The 16,962-nt window shown below is 28.3% G+C and overlaps 1 protein-coding gene across 2 annotated transcripts in view; it reads left to right on the top strand.

Moving 5' to 3' along the window:
- LOC111674911 (thyroid receptor-interacting protein 11) overlaps positions 1-14,837 on the top strand; it is a 44,199-nt gene extending 29,362 nt beyond the window's left edge. For both annotated transcript variants that reach the window (XM_023435589.2, XM_023435590.2), the window contains 5 exons: positions 6,238-9,557; positions 10,567-10,730; positions 10,803-11,006; positions 13,847-14,113; positions 14,190-14,837. In XM_023435589.2, the coding sequence (XP_023291357.2) occupies positions 6,238-9,557; positions 10,567-10,730; positions 10,803-11,006; positions 13,847-14,113; positions 14,190-14,512 (4,278 nt within the window). In that variant the 3' untranslated portion in view covers positions 14,513-14,837. The remainder of the gene's footprint in view (positions 1-6,237; positions 9,558-10,566; positions 10,731-10,802; positions 11,007-13,846; positions 14,114-14,189) is intronic.
- Positions 14,838-16,962: the final 2,125 nt, after the last annotated feature.

Below are 16,962 nucleotides of genomic sequence, written 5' to 3'. Positions count from 1 at the left end.
ACGAATTTTATTTTAATGGTTGTTGACTAATTTCCCTCCTTTTTTCAAAGTTAATACCAACTACTAATTAAATAACGTTTTAATTGTACATTGTTTTTATAAATTTTTAAAATATTTTTTCTTCTCTCTTAAATTGAATAACTACACGTTTTTGTATAAAATTTTTATTTAAGCATTGTTTTAAATCAAACGTTTCAAATTCTTTAAAATATTCCGGTTAAAATGTATGTTATGTGATAAAATATGAGAGAATTTTTTTAATTAACTTAATGTACAAATATTAATTGATTTGTATTCTAAAAAATGTTTCATAGAAAAGGAAAATAAACAAAACTTAAGCTTTAATGAAATGTTTTAAAACCAATTGCCTAAGCGTACTGAAAGTAGGAAACAGGCGACGGTGTACGGGGAAATTCACAACAAACCAACACTGATCCCCCCCCCCCAAAAAAAAAAAAAAAAATGAAAAATTTTGCTACAAAATATACAAATTAGGAAAAAAGAAAATAAGTAGAAAACAAAAAGCAACAACAAATCCCCTCAAGCTTAATCTGGATCCGCGCCTGGTGGGAAAATAATTTAAGCTTTTAAAATATGACTATTATGAAGTACATACATAAATGTTAATTTTGAATTATTTCCCTATAGTATTTTCTTAAATTGACAATTAGTTTAAAAACTTCTTTATAATACCCCTCCTTTATTTATCTTCTATTTTATTATTTAGTTAGTTTACCTTTTAGACTATTTACCACTCTTAAAAGTACTATCAATATTAAATATAAAAAATTTCCACTATATTTTGGTTCTCAGTTCTTTTTTATCTAAATCTCTTTAATCATAGTACCCAAACATATTTGAAATAATAAAGTTCTTAAAATATCTATGCCGGAATTCCATAGATACAGACAAATAATAATTCCCCTCCCAAAACGAATATATGAGAGGAAAAAAAAAACACTTGTTTAACCAACTAATATTTGAATAACGGCTAACATTTTTATATTAGTCACCATAAAACCTAAAACTAACAAACATATTTTTTACTAAAGATATGAATAGTAACAATAAAACGAGAAAAAATAGAAAGACAGGAATTGAAATATAAAATTAAAATAAATATAACACAATACACAAAACAATTGTTTATACATATAAATCAAGCGATAAAAATTCCAAATGAACGACACTAATAACGCTGATAATGTTGGCAACGACGACCAAGCTCTTGATGATGACAATCGATCATGCGTCAGTTTTTTTATTTTTGGTAAATAAACATGATAAAAAATCGGTTAAATAAACAAAAAATGGAAATAGATAAAAAGTCACAGAAAAAGTAACAGAAACACTTGATTACCTAGAAATACGAGCTAAAGTTATGGGAATTGTTATCAGTTATAAAGGGGAAGATTTCTTTGTTTCAAGCTTTTGAGGATCGGTTTTAATAAGTGACTAATTAACTTGAAATGATGAAATTTAAGTAGAGAATAGTATGTTAAACAAAAGTGGCCATTTGTAGGACCTGGGAAAGCAATTTTTGCTTATTTTGTTAAATGAACTATTCCTGTAACTGGTGTAAAGAGTGCAGATCACTTAAGATGTTAAGGTGTGAAAATTTTCTATATATTTTTAAACTAATATCATACAATTTGTTAATTTTATAAAATTCTTTATTTAAATCCAGTTTTCCTTTTAATAAACTTAGTTTTTTCAGTAAAATGCTACCTTCATAAAACTTCATGGAATTCAAACCGATCACTAAACTCGATTTGTTTGTATCAGTTTTCTTAACTTTATATATTTGACACTAAAACCTTAAGTAAGTTTTGATTTGTTAAATCAAATCCAAAGAAATACACATAAGCATCCACCGAGTCTGTTGTGCGCTGTACCTTAAGTGAGAATTGATTCCATGACCTTCGTTCTAATAGACTAGAATACTTAACACCAACCTACCGCAGACCACATCACCAAAATCATTGTTTTCTTCATTGTACATTTCAATAAAAAATTAATGTCAACAGTTTTTCCGGCTCGAAGGGCCAATAATTTATATCTCATTTTTCATTTTGCTTATTGGAATTTCTAGGAAAGCTATTTAGGTCAAAGGTTAGAAAACTAATATCTGATAATTGTTTTTCATTTAATTCCCAGAGGTTTTAAAACTGATATTTTAATATTCAGTTTTACAAAGAAACTTATAATTAGTAGAAATTATTACTGAAAATACCTTTCCAGATGCTAAGTGTTGCTGGTGTTGAATTTGTGAAATAAGTTTAATTTCCAGCTGTATTCAAACTGATATTATAAAATCTAATTTTTCTAAGAAACTTTCATAACTGTTAGAAGTATTATTCTAATCTTTAGTTACACCTTAAAAGCTTATATCAGCATCATCTTATCATCTAGTCAAAAAAAAAAAAAAAAATAAATAATTGTGTAAAACACTTAAGAAATATTTAAATGAAATACATATGCCTATACATATACATACTTATGTATTGTGATTAAAAACAAACTTTTCCCTTAAGTAGCTATTTTAAATTATAATAATTTTAATTGATTTAATAACTGTTAGATAAATTAACAGCAACAAATGTGACGATGATTTTCAAAAAACAATTCATTAAAAATTCAAACAATTTATAAATATTTACAAAAAAATATATATAAATGAAATATGTGGTGACAGTTGAACTTTTATAAATGAATAAAATAGTAGAACATTTATTATAATTAATAGTATTAATTACATTTAATACACATATAATAAATATATTCTAAATCACAAGAGTTTATTTTCGATTTTAGCAAAAAAAAAAAAAAATACAATCGATTTTTTTTCAAATTCATTTATATAAACAATTCGCTTTACATTAATATTATAGCACTTAACACTTAATGTCTTTATACAGTTATTTTAATTTTGACATGGAATCAACAGTTTTTTAAACCATAAATATTTTAACACTTATAATGATTTGTTGACGAGATGTTTTCAAAAGAAATACACAAATTTAAACGGCTGCAACTTGAGCCTGCAGCATGCGTGTTAAAGCATATTTTCGTTGCACTTAACTAATGTCACAAACATGTAAAAATACAGCTATATTGATGCAGTGATAGGCACAAAGAGAACTAGAAAAAAATGGTGTTATAAATGTGTAGATCAGCGGTTGACAGAAAGATAATACGTTAAACCCAGCAGTTCGCTCAGACAGTCCCGTACTACCTAGAAATAGAGAAGCAGATGATTAGACGTAAATGGAAATCACTGTATTTTTCGGATGCATCGACTCTTTGTCGAACTGCTAGGAAATGAGATCAAAATTTAATAGTCTATGTGTTGGTGTGACTTGTTATTAAACTAAATATGTATGTATTGTGGTTTATATAAAAGTGAGTGGAAGTTCAAATTTTTTACAATAAATCTATGTTTACTCTCCGCTTTAAACAGCTGATTGTTTTCAAAACCTGTAGTTTTTGGATGCCTACCTCTGATTTACAGACTTTTAAAATCATGTACTTTTTCTCGTAATAGTTTTTTTTAGTTTTTAGACTATAAGTGTTTAACAAAACCATTGAAGCATCCAAACATAAACTCTACATTATGATTATAGAAGTACAAAAAAAAAAGCATAAATCGTTCACTAGGAATAAGAAACAACAACAGCAACAACTCATAAACTAACTAACCTAATGAATGACCATTGAGAATTTAGTTCGTCATAGGCCATTGTGCAGAATAATGTCATATGAGGAAGGTTTGACTATAAACACATAAAAATACATAAAGTATATTTAACATGAAAAAGAAAAACAAATAACCTAAATATGATTCCATTAGTAAACCATTTAGTTGTGTGGAAAAAGTGTTTTTTTTTTTCTTAAATATTAACCAAGAAGACGTCGAGTTAAAATAAAAATTATTTTTTGTTTTTAGAAGATTTCTCTAATGACGGTTAGATATCAAACAACATAATTTTTATTGACTAGTTCCTAAAGACCTAAAATTAATATATGATTTTGTTTACTTAAATTATATTATTTTGATCTCTTCCATATGATTCTTTACTACGCAATTTAAATCGATTTTATACGAACTTGTTGGGCTCGAAGGACCAAAAATTTATATTAGTATTTTGTTATATCTATTTTAGCTTTAATTAGATTCAAAAGTCTAGTTCTTCTTTGGATTTTTTTGTTTTATTGTTTAAATAGACTTTAACTAACATAGATTTCCCTTCGATCTTATTGATTTTTCTAAAACTTTCAAGAATATATTGTCGGTCAAATATTTTTCAATTCACTTTTTTTATGTAATACTGCAGGGCAACCGATTTTAAATGAAATGTGCTTAAAGAATCTCTTAATATTTTACAAACATAAATTGTTGAATTTGACAAGGAGTAACGCATGACTCTTACTGATACGAAAGAAAAATTAAAAATCTTAAAGATAAAGTCTCAAAGTGTCACCTTTGACGTTAAAAAAAGTCTAAAATCAGATGTTGCCCAGCTTTTTTAAAACTTTTGCATAAAAAGTAGTGTGAAACTTGTTTTGAAAGAGACAATTGTGAAACTTGTCTCGTGACGCCTTTGTATACGCCGTGAGAAAGCTACTAAAGTCATAATAGCTTAAGAGATGCTTTAATCTTTGACGAAAAAGATAAAGAAAATAAAAAAACTCAAAAATATTATGGAATTGGAAAAACCTTTAAAATAGAACTATAAAAAAGAGCATTTCTACTGCCTATGGGTTTCACGCCCAAAATCAATAAGAACAGAGGATACAAAATCTTAAAAAAATTAATCATTTAAATTAAATATTGAGTGTGAAAGTGTGATTACTTAAAATCAGAATTAGAACGATTTACCGCAGCCAATCTCACGTTCTACAAATGATGCAACTCTTCTGAGTCAGAAATGACAACTTAACCGATTAGATATTGTAACTGAATTCTAAAATTAAAACATAAATCAAAAAGATGTCATTTTAACTATTAAATGTTGTCATTTTATCAAAAAAATTTAACACCAAACAATTGTTATAAAATTTTCAATAAAACACCTTAAATACATTGTATCTAAACAATAGATTTAATAGTTATTTAATATTTTTTTTAAATTTATTATAAAGTATTAAATATTAAACAATATATTGCACTTTTTATTTAACGACTTAATTATAAAAAAGTACGTTTTTTTTTTAAACCACAACTCAGTTTTTATGATTATATTTTATTTTTAATATTATTCATTAATAATTTTCTTATGTTTATTTGCATTTACTTTAAAACCACACATTTTGTGTTATTTTTTACAATTATTATGGGATTTTGGTTTTGTCTTAAAAGTCTGTAAAACCCCACAGCTTTAAATAAACTTAAGTTTAAAGTTTATTTAAAAAAAAAAAAAACAAAGGGGAATTTCCAGCTTTATTTTAAAGATTGCTTTGCATATAAGTTCAAGCTTTTAAAAGCTTATTTTTATATAAAATAGTTTAAACAAGTTTTAAAATGTAAAATGCTTTTAAGCGCTGATATAAAAAGGTTGCAATCAAAAATAAATAAATGCTTTTAATAAAATTCAACTTTTACTAGCGGTTTAAGCTTTTAAGCTATACATTTTAGAAACCATAACTTTATTTCTTTAAGTGTAGCTATTCTCTACAGTAGTTATGTAATGTGATAAATATATTCTTTATTTTTAACAAGTCTAATACATTAAACTTTAAGTGTTAATTGTTAAAATTTTTAACCACTAATAAATTATAAACGTAATGTTTATGGTAAAGAAAATTAAGCGTAATACGAGATTCTTAAATACTGATGGTTCTTTTTTTATTTCTTCTGAAATACTTCGTCTTTTAAAGAAATATTGATTTGTAACAAAATTATCACTTATTCATTTACAAAAACAAAAAACTGCTGGTATTCTTTTTAAAAGCGATTGCCTAGAAACAGAAAAATATTGTTTAAAATATTTCACACTTGTTGAAGCCTGTCTTTGCATTGATTTTGTATTGAATTTCAAAATAAAATGTTTAATGGCTGCTGCACGTTTTACAATAAATATAAAACTATATTTAATTTTGCATTGTGTTAAACTTTTATTATTCAAAGCTATAAACATATTTTCAATAAACTTTTGTAATTTATGAGAAAACATGCCTCATGTAAACTGATTTTTTTTAAATATTTAATTTTCTTTTTTTTTCTTCTTCTACTTTTAGCCTACCGATAATAATGCCTCAAATTTGGAAGACAGTTGGTGCTGGGAACCAGATAATAATAAAACTGAAAATGATCACAGTTCCGAGACCTCCAGTGGTAATGGCAATGAAATGGTTAACATTACCTTGGAGGAAATCCCCTTGGGAGCTTCAGCCAAGGCTAGCACGAAAACGAAAATACAACGTTTGGGTGCTGGATCCTCGTCTCAGAATGCTGAATTACAAAAGCGAATACAACAGCTAGAGGAGGAGAATAAGCAATTGAATAATTCCCTGGAAGAACTGGATACTCAGCATAATTTGGCCATGCAAAATATGTTAGAGCTTAAGACCGATTTGCAGGAAAAGCTAGCCAAGGTAACTAAACATTATGAAGCTTTGAAAGCCACGGAAAGGAAAAAGTTTAATGATTTCGAACAAGAGATAGAAAAATACAAAAAGAAATCCGAACAACTGGAAAAGGACTATCATGCAACTAGACAAGAAAATCAGGAAATAAAACAGAAACTGGAATCTACGGAAAGGGAAATGAAGCGATCCATAGAGGAAATGGCTGATTTGCAAACATTGTTAGAAAAGAAATCCTTGGATAATAATGAACTTTTACAAAGAATTAAGGAGCTGACCATAGAGAGTGAACAGGAAAAGGTAGATCTTAGTCAAAAACTGGACATGCTCTCCAAAGAACTGGAGGAATTGAAAGTGACAAAAAGTAAAAAGACTTCAGAATCCTCTACTAGTTCAACCAGCAAACAAAGTGAAGATGAATTCATTGTTGTAAGAGAACAAGATGCCACATCTTCTGGTCCTGCCACGCCTCCTAGCAAAGAAGAACTTAAGGATAAAATAGTTCAACTAGAAAATCGTGTCTCGGAATTGACATTAGAAAATGGCAGCCTTTCGTTGAAGCTACAAGATCGTGAAATGGAAAAAGACCTTTCCATTAATGTGCTTAAAGAATCGGTTAAATCTTTGCAAACAGAAAACGATGAATTGGCCGATAAACTGCGTATGACACTTATCGATCTGGAAGATCAACAATTTAAGATTAACGATCTTAAAGAGAAAGCTTCGGAGGCCATAATAGCTCAAGAGCAACTAAAAGCTTTGGCAGAAGAAAAACACAAATTCGCCCAAGAAATAGAACACATGAAAGAAAACCTCAATAAATCTCTGGAATTGGAGAAGCGTTTACTTATAGCTGAACAGGAAAAGGAAACATTGCAGATCGAGTTACAAAACCAAAAGGCGTCACAACAAAGAATCAATGAATTGGAGCAGAAAATACAAAATCTAACCTACAAAAACCAACAGTTACAATTAAATGCCGAATGTGAGACCGAAACTCTAAACAACAGCAATGAATTGGAACAGAAACTTAAAGTTTTACACGAGGAAAATGATCACTTAAAATCCGAATTAGAAAGACTCACCGACTCCAATTTCTCACGCGCCATAGCTGATGAAAAACATTGTATTACCGATTTAGATGAAGAAGACGAAGATGAAGGCTTCAGTTTGGAAAAGTTGAAATCACTACTCAAAGTATTTACCACACAAGATGTAAAGGAAATGCAACATGAGGATATAGAAAAATTATACAAACATTTAAGAGATAAACTGCATAAACTAGAAACCACCGAAAGAGAGTTGGCTCATATGTCAAGCGAAATGCTGGAATTGCAGGACAACAAATTGGTTTGGGATCATGAAAAGAAAACTTTAGAGGCTGACATTTCACAGTATATATTGCAATGTGATGAACTAATGAAAAACAATGAAATATTATTGAATGAATTAGAAAACTATAAACGCAACAAATTGGAAACGATATCGGAAAATAATGAAGAAAATATTGTACAATTGGAATCGCAACTGGAAGAGTGCAATAATCTCAATCGTACTTTGGAGCAGGAGTACATAGAACTTAATGAGAAAATTGAAGAATTAGAAAAGGAAAAAGAAATATTAAATGAGAAATTAAGAACTTCCCAACAACAATGTGAGGCCTTAAATACAAAAGAAAAAGATTTAAATCTTCAGGTGGAAACGTTAGAATTAGAAAAATGCAATTTGTTGCTTAAGCTAAATGGTGTTAATGCCAGTCAAGAAGAGCAACAAGAAGACTCGCAAGCTTTAAGAATTTACCAAGAGAAATGTGAGAGTTTAGAGAAACAATTAAGCACTTTAGCCAAAGATCATGCTGATTTAGTATCAGCCTTGCAAAAACAAAAGGAACAACTTTTGGAGGCCATACAAAAGGGCGATAACACTGAAAAACTATTAAGAGAGGAACAGCTTTTGGGAGAGCAACTAAAGGATAAAGTAAAATCTATGGAAAATCTACATTCCTTAAATGAAAAACTCCATGAAAATTTGAAGGAAGCTAACTTACAGACAGAACAATTTAAACAGGAACTAATGGCGAAGGATATTGTAGCTGAAAGCTTAAAGCAGGAAGTAAAAACTTTACAAAGCTACTTGCAAGAGGCGGAAGGTTTAGTAGATAGTAAATTGGCATTAGAAGAACAAGTAAATGAAAAACAACAAAAGATTGAAGAATTGTTAAAGGAACTTAAATCTCTTAAGGAAATAGAAGAAAACATGAAACAAGACTTAGATAAGATATTGGCTGAAAAAATTGATGTTAAACTCTTAGAGCAACTTAAAGAAGAAAAAGCTTTATTACAAGAAAAACTAAAAACTTTAGAAAATGAGCTGGAAAACCTTAAAGAAGCTAATTTAACTGAAGAAAGTAATAATAAAGAACACACAAACTATTTGGCACGTATAGCGGAACTGGAGTCACAACTTCTCGCCACAGCAGATCTGCAAAAATCCCTAGAAGCTTTAAACTATGAAAAACAAGAAATGATTAAAGCTTTACAACAAAAACACGCAGAAAATATGCAGTATTATATGGAAATACAACGTTTAACACCATTAGCACAACAACAGACAGATAAATCCTGTGATAAGTGCCCTTCTCTAGAATCACACATAGCTGAACTGCAAAAACAACAGGAAAAGTTGCAGGACCAAATTAGTTTCCTTAAAGAAAAATCTGATATATTAACGACCAATCTCTTGACGGAACAAACTAACCAGAAATTGGTGCAACAAGAAAAGGCAGATGTTATGGAACAAAATGCAACATTACGCAAGGATTTGGAACGTTTAAGAGCTCATCTTTTGGAGAGTGAAGATATGCATACCCAAGAAATGGTTGAACTGCAAAAAGAGTTTGAGGAAACTAAGGCCAAAATGATAGCTCTTGAAGATGAGGTGAATAAGTCCAGCAATGCTTATACATCGGCTAGGTGAGTGAAAGTTCGCAAATCGAATTTAAATTTTTGAACTTTGATTAAAATTTAAATATAAATACTTTAACATTTTTAAGTTCATTTAGAAATGTTCATGAGACTGCTTACTACCAGGAGTACAGCTTAACTTGAGTCCTATTGGGTTCCTTTGTATTTTTAAACATTTTTCAAGCATAAGCTCGAATTTTTGAAATTTGTTAATTTTGAAAATATTGAACACTGTTGTTAACGAGCTTAATTCTGAATGTTTCAAAATTTAGTTAAATTTATACTTAAATGAAAGTTTGAAAAGAACGATACAGTTTTTTATTTAAATATTTAAAATTCAATAAGCTATTCAATTTTGTGACAAAATTTAGTTCCGCATTTTACTACCGTTTTTAACTGCTGTCACAGACATAAATAAAATTTATTCTAACTTAATTTTGCTGTTATCAGGAATGGCAAGTTAATTAACCATAACTCAGACAAAGAAACCAAATTATATATTAATGACAAACACAAAACACCTGTTCAAACTTTACACCAAAAAAAAAAGAAATGAATTTAACGAGCGAACAAATAAAAAAATAATAATAAATTTCAAAAGAAAATAATAGAAATATTATCATCTAATTACTGAAAATACTTAAATTAAAGCAAATAGTAACGTTTAAACGGAATATATGTATAACAGAGTTGCATACAACACAACAAAGACAAAGACTATAAAATTTACAAAACAAAAATGGTGTTTAAATAATGACGCCATATTGGCGGCCATAACTTATTTTTAGGTATTGAAACAAAATTCTACTTTTAATGCAGTTATTTAAAAAAAATGAAATAAAATCTTATCGCACAATAGATGGAAAAAAGCAATTGTGGAACTAATTTCAATTTTTAAGGTGTTTTTTTATATTTAAAATTTTAAATATGTTTTTATGACTGAAAACGTTCTTAGATTTTAGTTTAAATAATAATAAAATATGATGCTGATTTAGATATTACTGTTATTTGTTTACAGCATACGGGCCAATCAACATGCCGAAACTTTGCAGGCTCAATATGCTTTGGTCGTACAGCAACGAGATGAATTAGTTAACAAATTAACAGTGGCTGAAGATCGTGAATCGAAAAATCAAGCGGCTTTAACAAATCTACAGTGTGCTTTAGAACAATTTCAAAATGGTAGGAAATTTCTTTTTATAATTGAAAAAAAACATTAAATTATTTATTTTGTTTTTTTTTTTAATAATTTAGACAAAGAAAATGATATCAAATTGGCTACACAACGTATACGCAAAGAATTGCAACAGCATTTGGACAAAGAAACACAATTGCAATTGGAAATTCAACAATTACAGCAACAATTATCGGATGCCAATCAAGGACTAAATGCTGCCTCCAGGCTCTCCGATCAATTGGAAGCCAGTCAACAAACTATTAATGTTTTAAGGGAAGAGGGTAAGTTTATTTTTTATTATTTTATTTTTCCTTAATTATAAAATATTTCAATGTAAATAATTCTACATTATAACTCATAATGTTCACTAACTAATCCAAACAACAACTTTTTGTGGCAAGGTAAATTCCAAATAAAAATCACTAACTACATAACATTAAATATTTATATATTAAAGTGTAGTATTAAGTACATATTTTTTTAATATAATATTTAAAATTAAAATGCTACACTTTATATACATATTGATCACAATATATATGTATTTAGCTAATTACTTTGTACCACCACCACACCACCACTTGTTTATTATACAATCAAAAAAACCAACCAACAAATTAAAAGAAAAAAATGCCTCATCTTATTTGTAATTCTTAAAAATAAATATCAGCTGGTAATTCTGGGATTTATTTCATTTGTTACCCTCGGAATTTCAGTTGGTATCCGTTTTTTTGAATTAATTTATTACACCATATATTTACCAAATCAAAAAGAAAATGCAAAATTGTTATCAAAAAATATGTTTCATTAAATCGATTCAAATTAAAATATTAGTTATAGTAAAAAGTTGCAAATTTATTTATTATTATTTATTTTTATATTATTTTAATTTTTATTTTTTAATGTGTATGGTTTTTGTATTTTTGTTTTAATGTAATTTTATTTTTTCTTGTACTAACTTTGTTTAACAAACGTGTACGTACATTTTAACTTTATTAACCTTTTTTTAATTAAAACCTCATTTATGTTTTTCCACATTTTTTTATAACAACTTATTAAAATGCTTATCGGAACCTTTAATTCTAGTAGAAAAGGTTATGTGTTTGCTTTTATTACTTTAAAAGACATTACTTTGTATAAATTTCAAATACAAATCTATTGCCGTGAAAATAATCTGGTCTTTATTCCAGTTTGACAATAGTCTGGTTTTTAAGACTAAGTTCTAGTCTGTTGTCCATATAATAGTATAATCCATGATTGAATCTATTGTCGAGATGACATTCCATTATATTGTCTATTATGTCGACTAGTTCATAGTCAATACTGTAATACTTTATATAGTCATATCTATACTAGCGACAATAATCTGGTCTATAGTCGAAACTATGGGATGTAGTCCAGATTATGGTCTAATAAATGTTTGAGACTAAAGTCTGGTCAGTCCAGATAATACTCCAATTCATATTCAAAACTTCTTTCAAGTCTGTCGGTAAAATTATAGTCTGCTCTGTAGTGGAGACTATAGTCTGCTCTGTAGTGGAGACTACATTTTGGTTTATAGTCGAATAAATTTTGAGACTAATGTCTGATCATTGGTACAGATAATACGCCATCCTATAGTCATGACTTTAGTAGAAATTGATCTGTAGTTAAGAATACATTCTGGTCTTTAGTTAAAACTATAGTCTGGTTTATAGTCAAGTCTGTAGTCCCTTAAGTAGTCAAGAATATAGTCTGTCCTATAAGTCGAACCTATAATCTGACCTGTAGTCAGTACTATAATCTAGTCAATATTCAAGACAATAGTCTGGTTTACGTTCAAGGTCGATAGTCCAGTCAATAGTATGATATAGTTAAGTCTATAGTATGGTATTGTTAAGTAATTATTCTGTTGTATAGTGTATACTAAAGTTTGGTATAAAGTCGAAAATATGTACTAGTTTGTAGGCAAAACTATGGATGGGTTTACAGAGACTATAGTTTTGCCTGATGTCGATGCTATTATTTTACTATCTACTGCCACTCCTACTTTAACTTAATATCAAAAACACTAATTGATTATGATGATTCAATTAAGAATATTGATATTCTAAAATTTTCTTATTTAGTGGAAGTGACTCAGAGTTTACTTACTCATCTTTAGGTTTAAACTTTTTTCCTAAAACAATATTTCTTTTTATAAGCTTTTTAAAAAGATTTCAAATTAAATCGTAAATCATTATAAAAACTAAACGTGAAAATAAATTTTTTTCTTAACTACTTTTTATTACACCTTTTATTATTTGCACTATTTCACTTGTTTTTAACACCTATCAATAGCTCATCACATACTTGTATATTGATTGCTACATTATTTTGTGTTACATTTTATTACTAATCTCTAAAATACTAACTTGCTCATCCATTAATAACAATTGTTTAAAATTTAATTTTTTTAAGTTACAGTTTTTACTATCTCTACAAAACAGTAAAATTACGAAAAACAAAGCAAGACTGAAACCTAAACTCTATGCAAGTTTTCAAACAATCTCATTATGTAATGTGATGATTTACAAATTTTGAAATCACGTTGCATGTGGAGATTATTTGACATTGCATCTTAAACTTCATTAATTTTATATTTTTTTTTTGTCTGTTATTTTCTAAAATTTAATTTTTATATATTTTTATTTTTTCGTTGCTATAAATTGTGTTGTCCTTTTTTTCTTTTTTAATATTTAAACAAAAAAATAATTTAGCATGATTTTGTTATATATTTTTACTTTAATTTTTGATATTAATTTTAATTAAAAGCAACTTTGTTAGGGTAAAACAATTAAATTCGTTTTTTTAATGAAGATCCATTTGTCTGGTAGAGTATTACATTAGGTACTGGTGTAGAATATGTCTGCTTTAGCACTATTCTGAAATACTAACCAGTACTTATGTCATACTTACAACTAGATAAATGCAAATGCCACATATTAATACCCCCCTCCAAAAAGAAATGTTCAGTGCATGATGTGTTTAAAGTGAAAAAAGTGTTAAATGTGTTAAATTTAAGCAAAACTATTTAATTTTATAAACATTTTGCATATAAACATACTAATGCTGTTTTCTTGTTTTTATTTCCTATATATAGTGGAGTCTTTGAAAAAATTAAATATGGACCTGGAAAAGAAACTTTCTTCTACGGAATCCAGTCAAACGGATAAAATCGAAAAGAGTCTTATTAAGAGTTTACTAATTGGTTATGTGGTCAGTGGTAATCCTAATGATAAGCAACAGATTTTAAGAATGATTTCATCAGTATTGGATTTCAATCAAAACGAAACCGATAAAGTAGGCCTTAATAAACAACAAGGAGGCTGGTTGGGTAGCTTACTAGGAGGAGGTGGTGGACCACCAGGTAATTATAAAAATTTAAAAATTGTATTAAATACTTAATTGATCGTAATTTTAACAATTTCTTTTGCCATTAATAGGTTCACATTCAAAAGATAATTTAGTTCAGGCTTTTGTGGAATTCCTTGAGCAAGAATCTCAACCCAAACCGCAACAATCACAAATGCCCAATTTATTAAATATAACTCATACACCAACAACAACTGCCTCCACAAATGCAACACCCGCCTCTAGACGTTCATCAAATATTGTTAATCCCTTAGGGGCAGCTAGCGGTGCCGCAACAACTTATCCTGCCCCCGTACCTATACAACCCTTATTACTCAATTCTACTGTATTAGACGATTTTGCACCTTCACGTAATTCCAGTTCTATTTTAAAAGATATTCTAAGTGATTCTTGATTATTGTAATATTAATTGTTTATGTACTATTTTATGTTTTTTTCTTTTCTACATAATAATCCTGTTGTTTGTAAAAAATATTTATATTATATATTTTTTCCTATACGTTAACGTGCAATTGTTAAATTTGTATCGTATATTGATTGTTTTTGCCGTTCTATATGCTAGCGTTGTATTGAGAAAGTGTCCCAATGTAAATAATTGTCTTTTTGATATTTTATATGAAAAAACAAACAAGAACTAAAGAAATTAAGTTACTCTATGTAATAGGTATGAAATAAATATGTAACAAAATAAATTTCACTTATAAAGTATTTTTAAAAAATATGCGCTGTTATTATTATTATGAAAGAAGTTTAAGAAATAAAGAAATACGGTTACCTTTAGATTTAGAATTCATTCATTTATGAATATGACACCGTCATTTTTGGATATGTAATAGTTCTTCAAACTTTAAATGAAAATTTTATGAAATATTAAAAAAACGTATCAGATTAAGATTAAAAAAGACCTTTAAAATCACTGGCAATTTTATAGTCCAATTTTACGCCTACTTTTTATTAGAAATTAGAGAATAATATTATGGAATAAAATGCTGAATTTCTTAAAACTTATGTCACAACCTATCAGTAGATAAATTCAATCTCTATTAGTGTGCCAATTTTTTAGTAGATATATAATCCAAGAAGATAGTTATGATCTCTCAAAGTTATTGCTCCAACATCACTAATATAAGTTTATTTTTGTTTTTTATCATTGTTAAAAGCTTTATATCTCTTAAAATAATTAAGATATTGAAATAAAATTGGTGTCATATATTAGATAAAAAACCAGGCTATAAGTGCCATTTAAATTTTACAACCAACTGCCACGCCTACTTTTGGAAAATTACACTTTCTTAAGTCATTAAAAATCTCCGCCCCTTTAGGGCGTGGCCATATTTTTTTTTAATACATATGTAGACAATTTCATTTGCTGTCCGGTTGCAAAATTTTAATAAAAAGGCTCACCTACAACAGAAGATATGACGCTTTAAAATTTATCATTGAAATGCCAGAAAAAGCGAAAAAATGCATTTTTTGAAATTTCATGAAACACCAGGAGAACATAACTGCATAGAAGGTGAATTTTTGTTCATACTTTTTTTCAAAGCTTAATAACTTGAAAACTACTAGAGATATTGTTACGATATTGGTGTCATATTTTAGCTTCTGAATTGGGCTACAAGACCAATTAAAATTTTCACGCCTACTGCCACGCCCACTGCCACGCCCACTATATGAAAACCAGTCGTTTTTAACAAATACCAATTTATTTCTAATTTTTACGATTTTATACTTTTTTGAGAAAGCGAATCTGTAGACAAGTTCAATAACTAACTGCCAGTCAATTTTCAGCGTGATTTTTCATCTAGGACGGAAGTTATGATAGCTCAAAGTTCAGACTCTAATATCACTAATGTAATTGTGTTTCGAAGTCATAACATTACTAAAAGCTCAATATCTCGAAAACTATTTAAGATATTTCAATAAAAGTGGTGTTGTATTTAAGCTACAGAATTGGGCTACAAGACCTTTTAAATTTTTAACGCCTGCTGCCACGCCCACTATAGGAAAATAGGCGTTTTAAATAAATGCTCAAATTATTAATAATTGATGGGATTAGATACTTTTATAGTACAACCAATCTGCAGACAAATTCCATCTCTATCTGTGTGTTAATTTTCACGGTGATTCATCTGCTATGAACGATGATATGGTTCCTCAAAGTTAATGCTCAAACATCACTAATAGGAGTGTTTTTTTGATTTTTTAATATTGTTTAAATCTTTATATCTCCTAAAATAATTGAGATATTGTAATAAAATTGGTGTCATATATTAGATAAAAAACCATGCTATAAGTGCCATTTACATTTTACAACAAACTGCCACGCCTACTTTTGGAAATTACACTTTCCTAAGTCATTAAAAATCTCCGCCCCTTTAGGGCGTGGCCATAATTTTTTTTAATAAATATGTAGACAATTTCATTTGCTGTCCGGTTGCCAAATTTGAATAAAAAAGCTCACCTAAAACAGAAGATATGACGCTTTAAAGTTTATCATTAAAATACCAGAAAAAGCGAAAAAATGAATTTTTTGAAATTTCATGAAACACCAGGAGAACATAATTGAATAGAAGGTGAATTTTTGTTCATACTTTTTTTCAAAGCTTAATAACTTGAAAACTACTAGAGATATTGTTATGATATTGGTGTCATATCTTAGCTATTGAATTGGGCTACAAGACCAATTAAAATTTTCACGCCTACTGCCACGCCCACTATATGAAAACAAGTCGTTTTTAATACACTGTAATTTGTTTTTCATATATGGGATTTTATAATTTTTTAAGGCATCGATTCTGTAGACAAGTTCAATAACTATCCGCCAGTCAATTTTCAGCGTGA

Source organism: Lucilia cuprina, chromosome 3 (genome assembly GCF_022045245.1).
Source record: "Lucilia cuprina isolate Lc7/37 chromosome 3, ASM2204524v1, whole genome shotgun sequence".
Lineage (NCBI taxonomy): Eukaryota > Metazoa > Arthropoda > Insecta > Diptera > Calliphoridae > Lucilia > Lucilia cuprina.
Note: the sequence above shows the minus strand (reverse complement) of the source record. Positions and strands in the feature narration are given on the sequence as shown.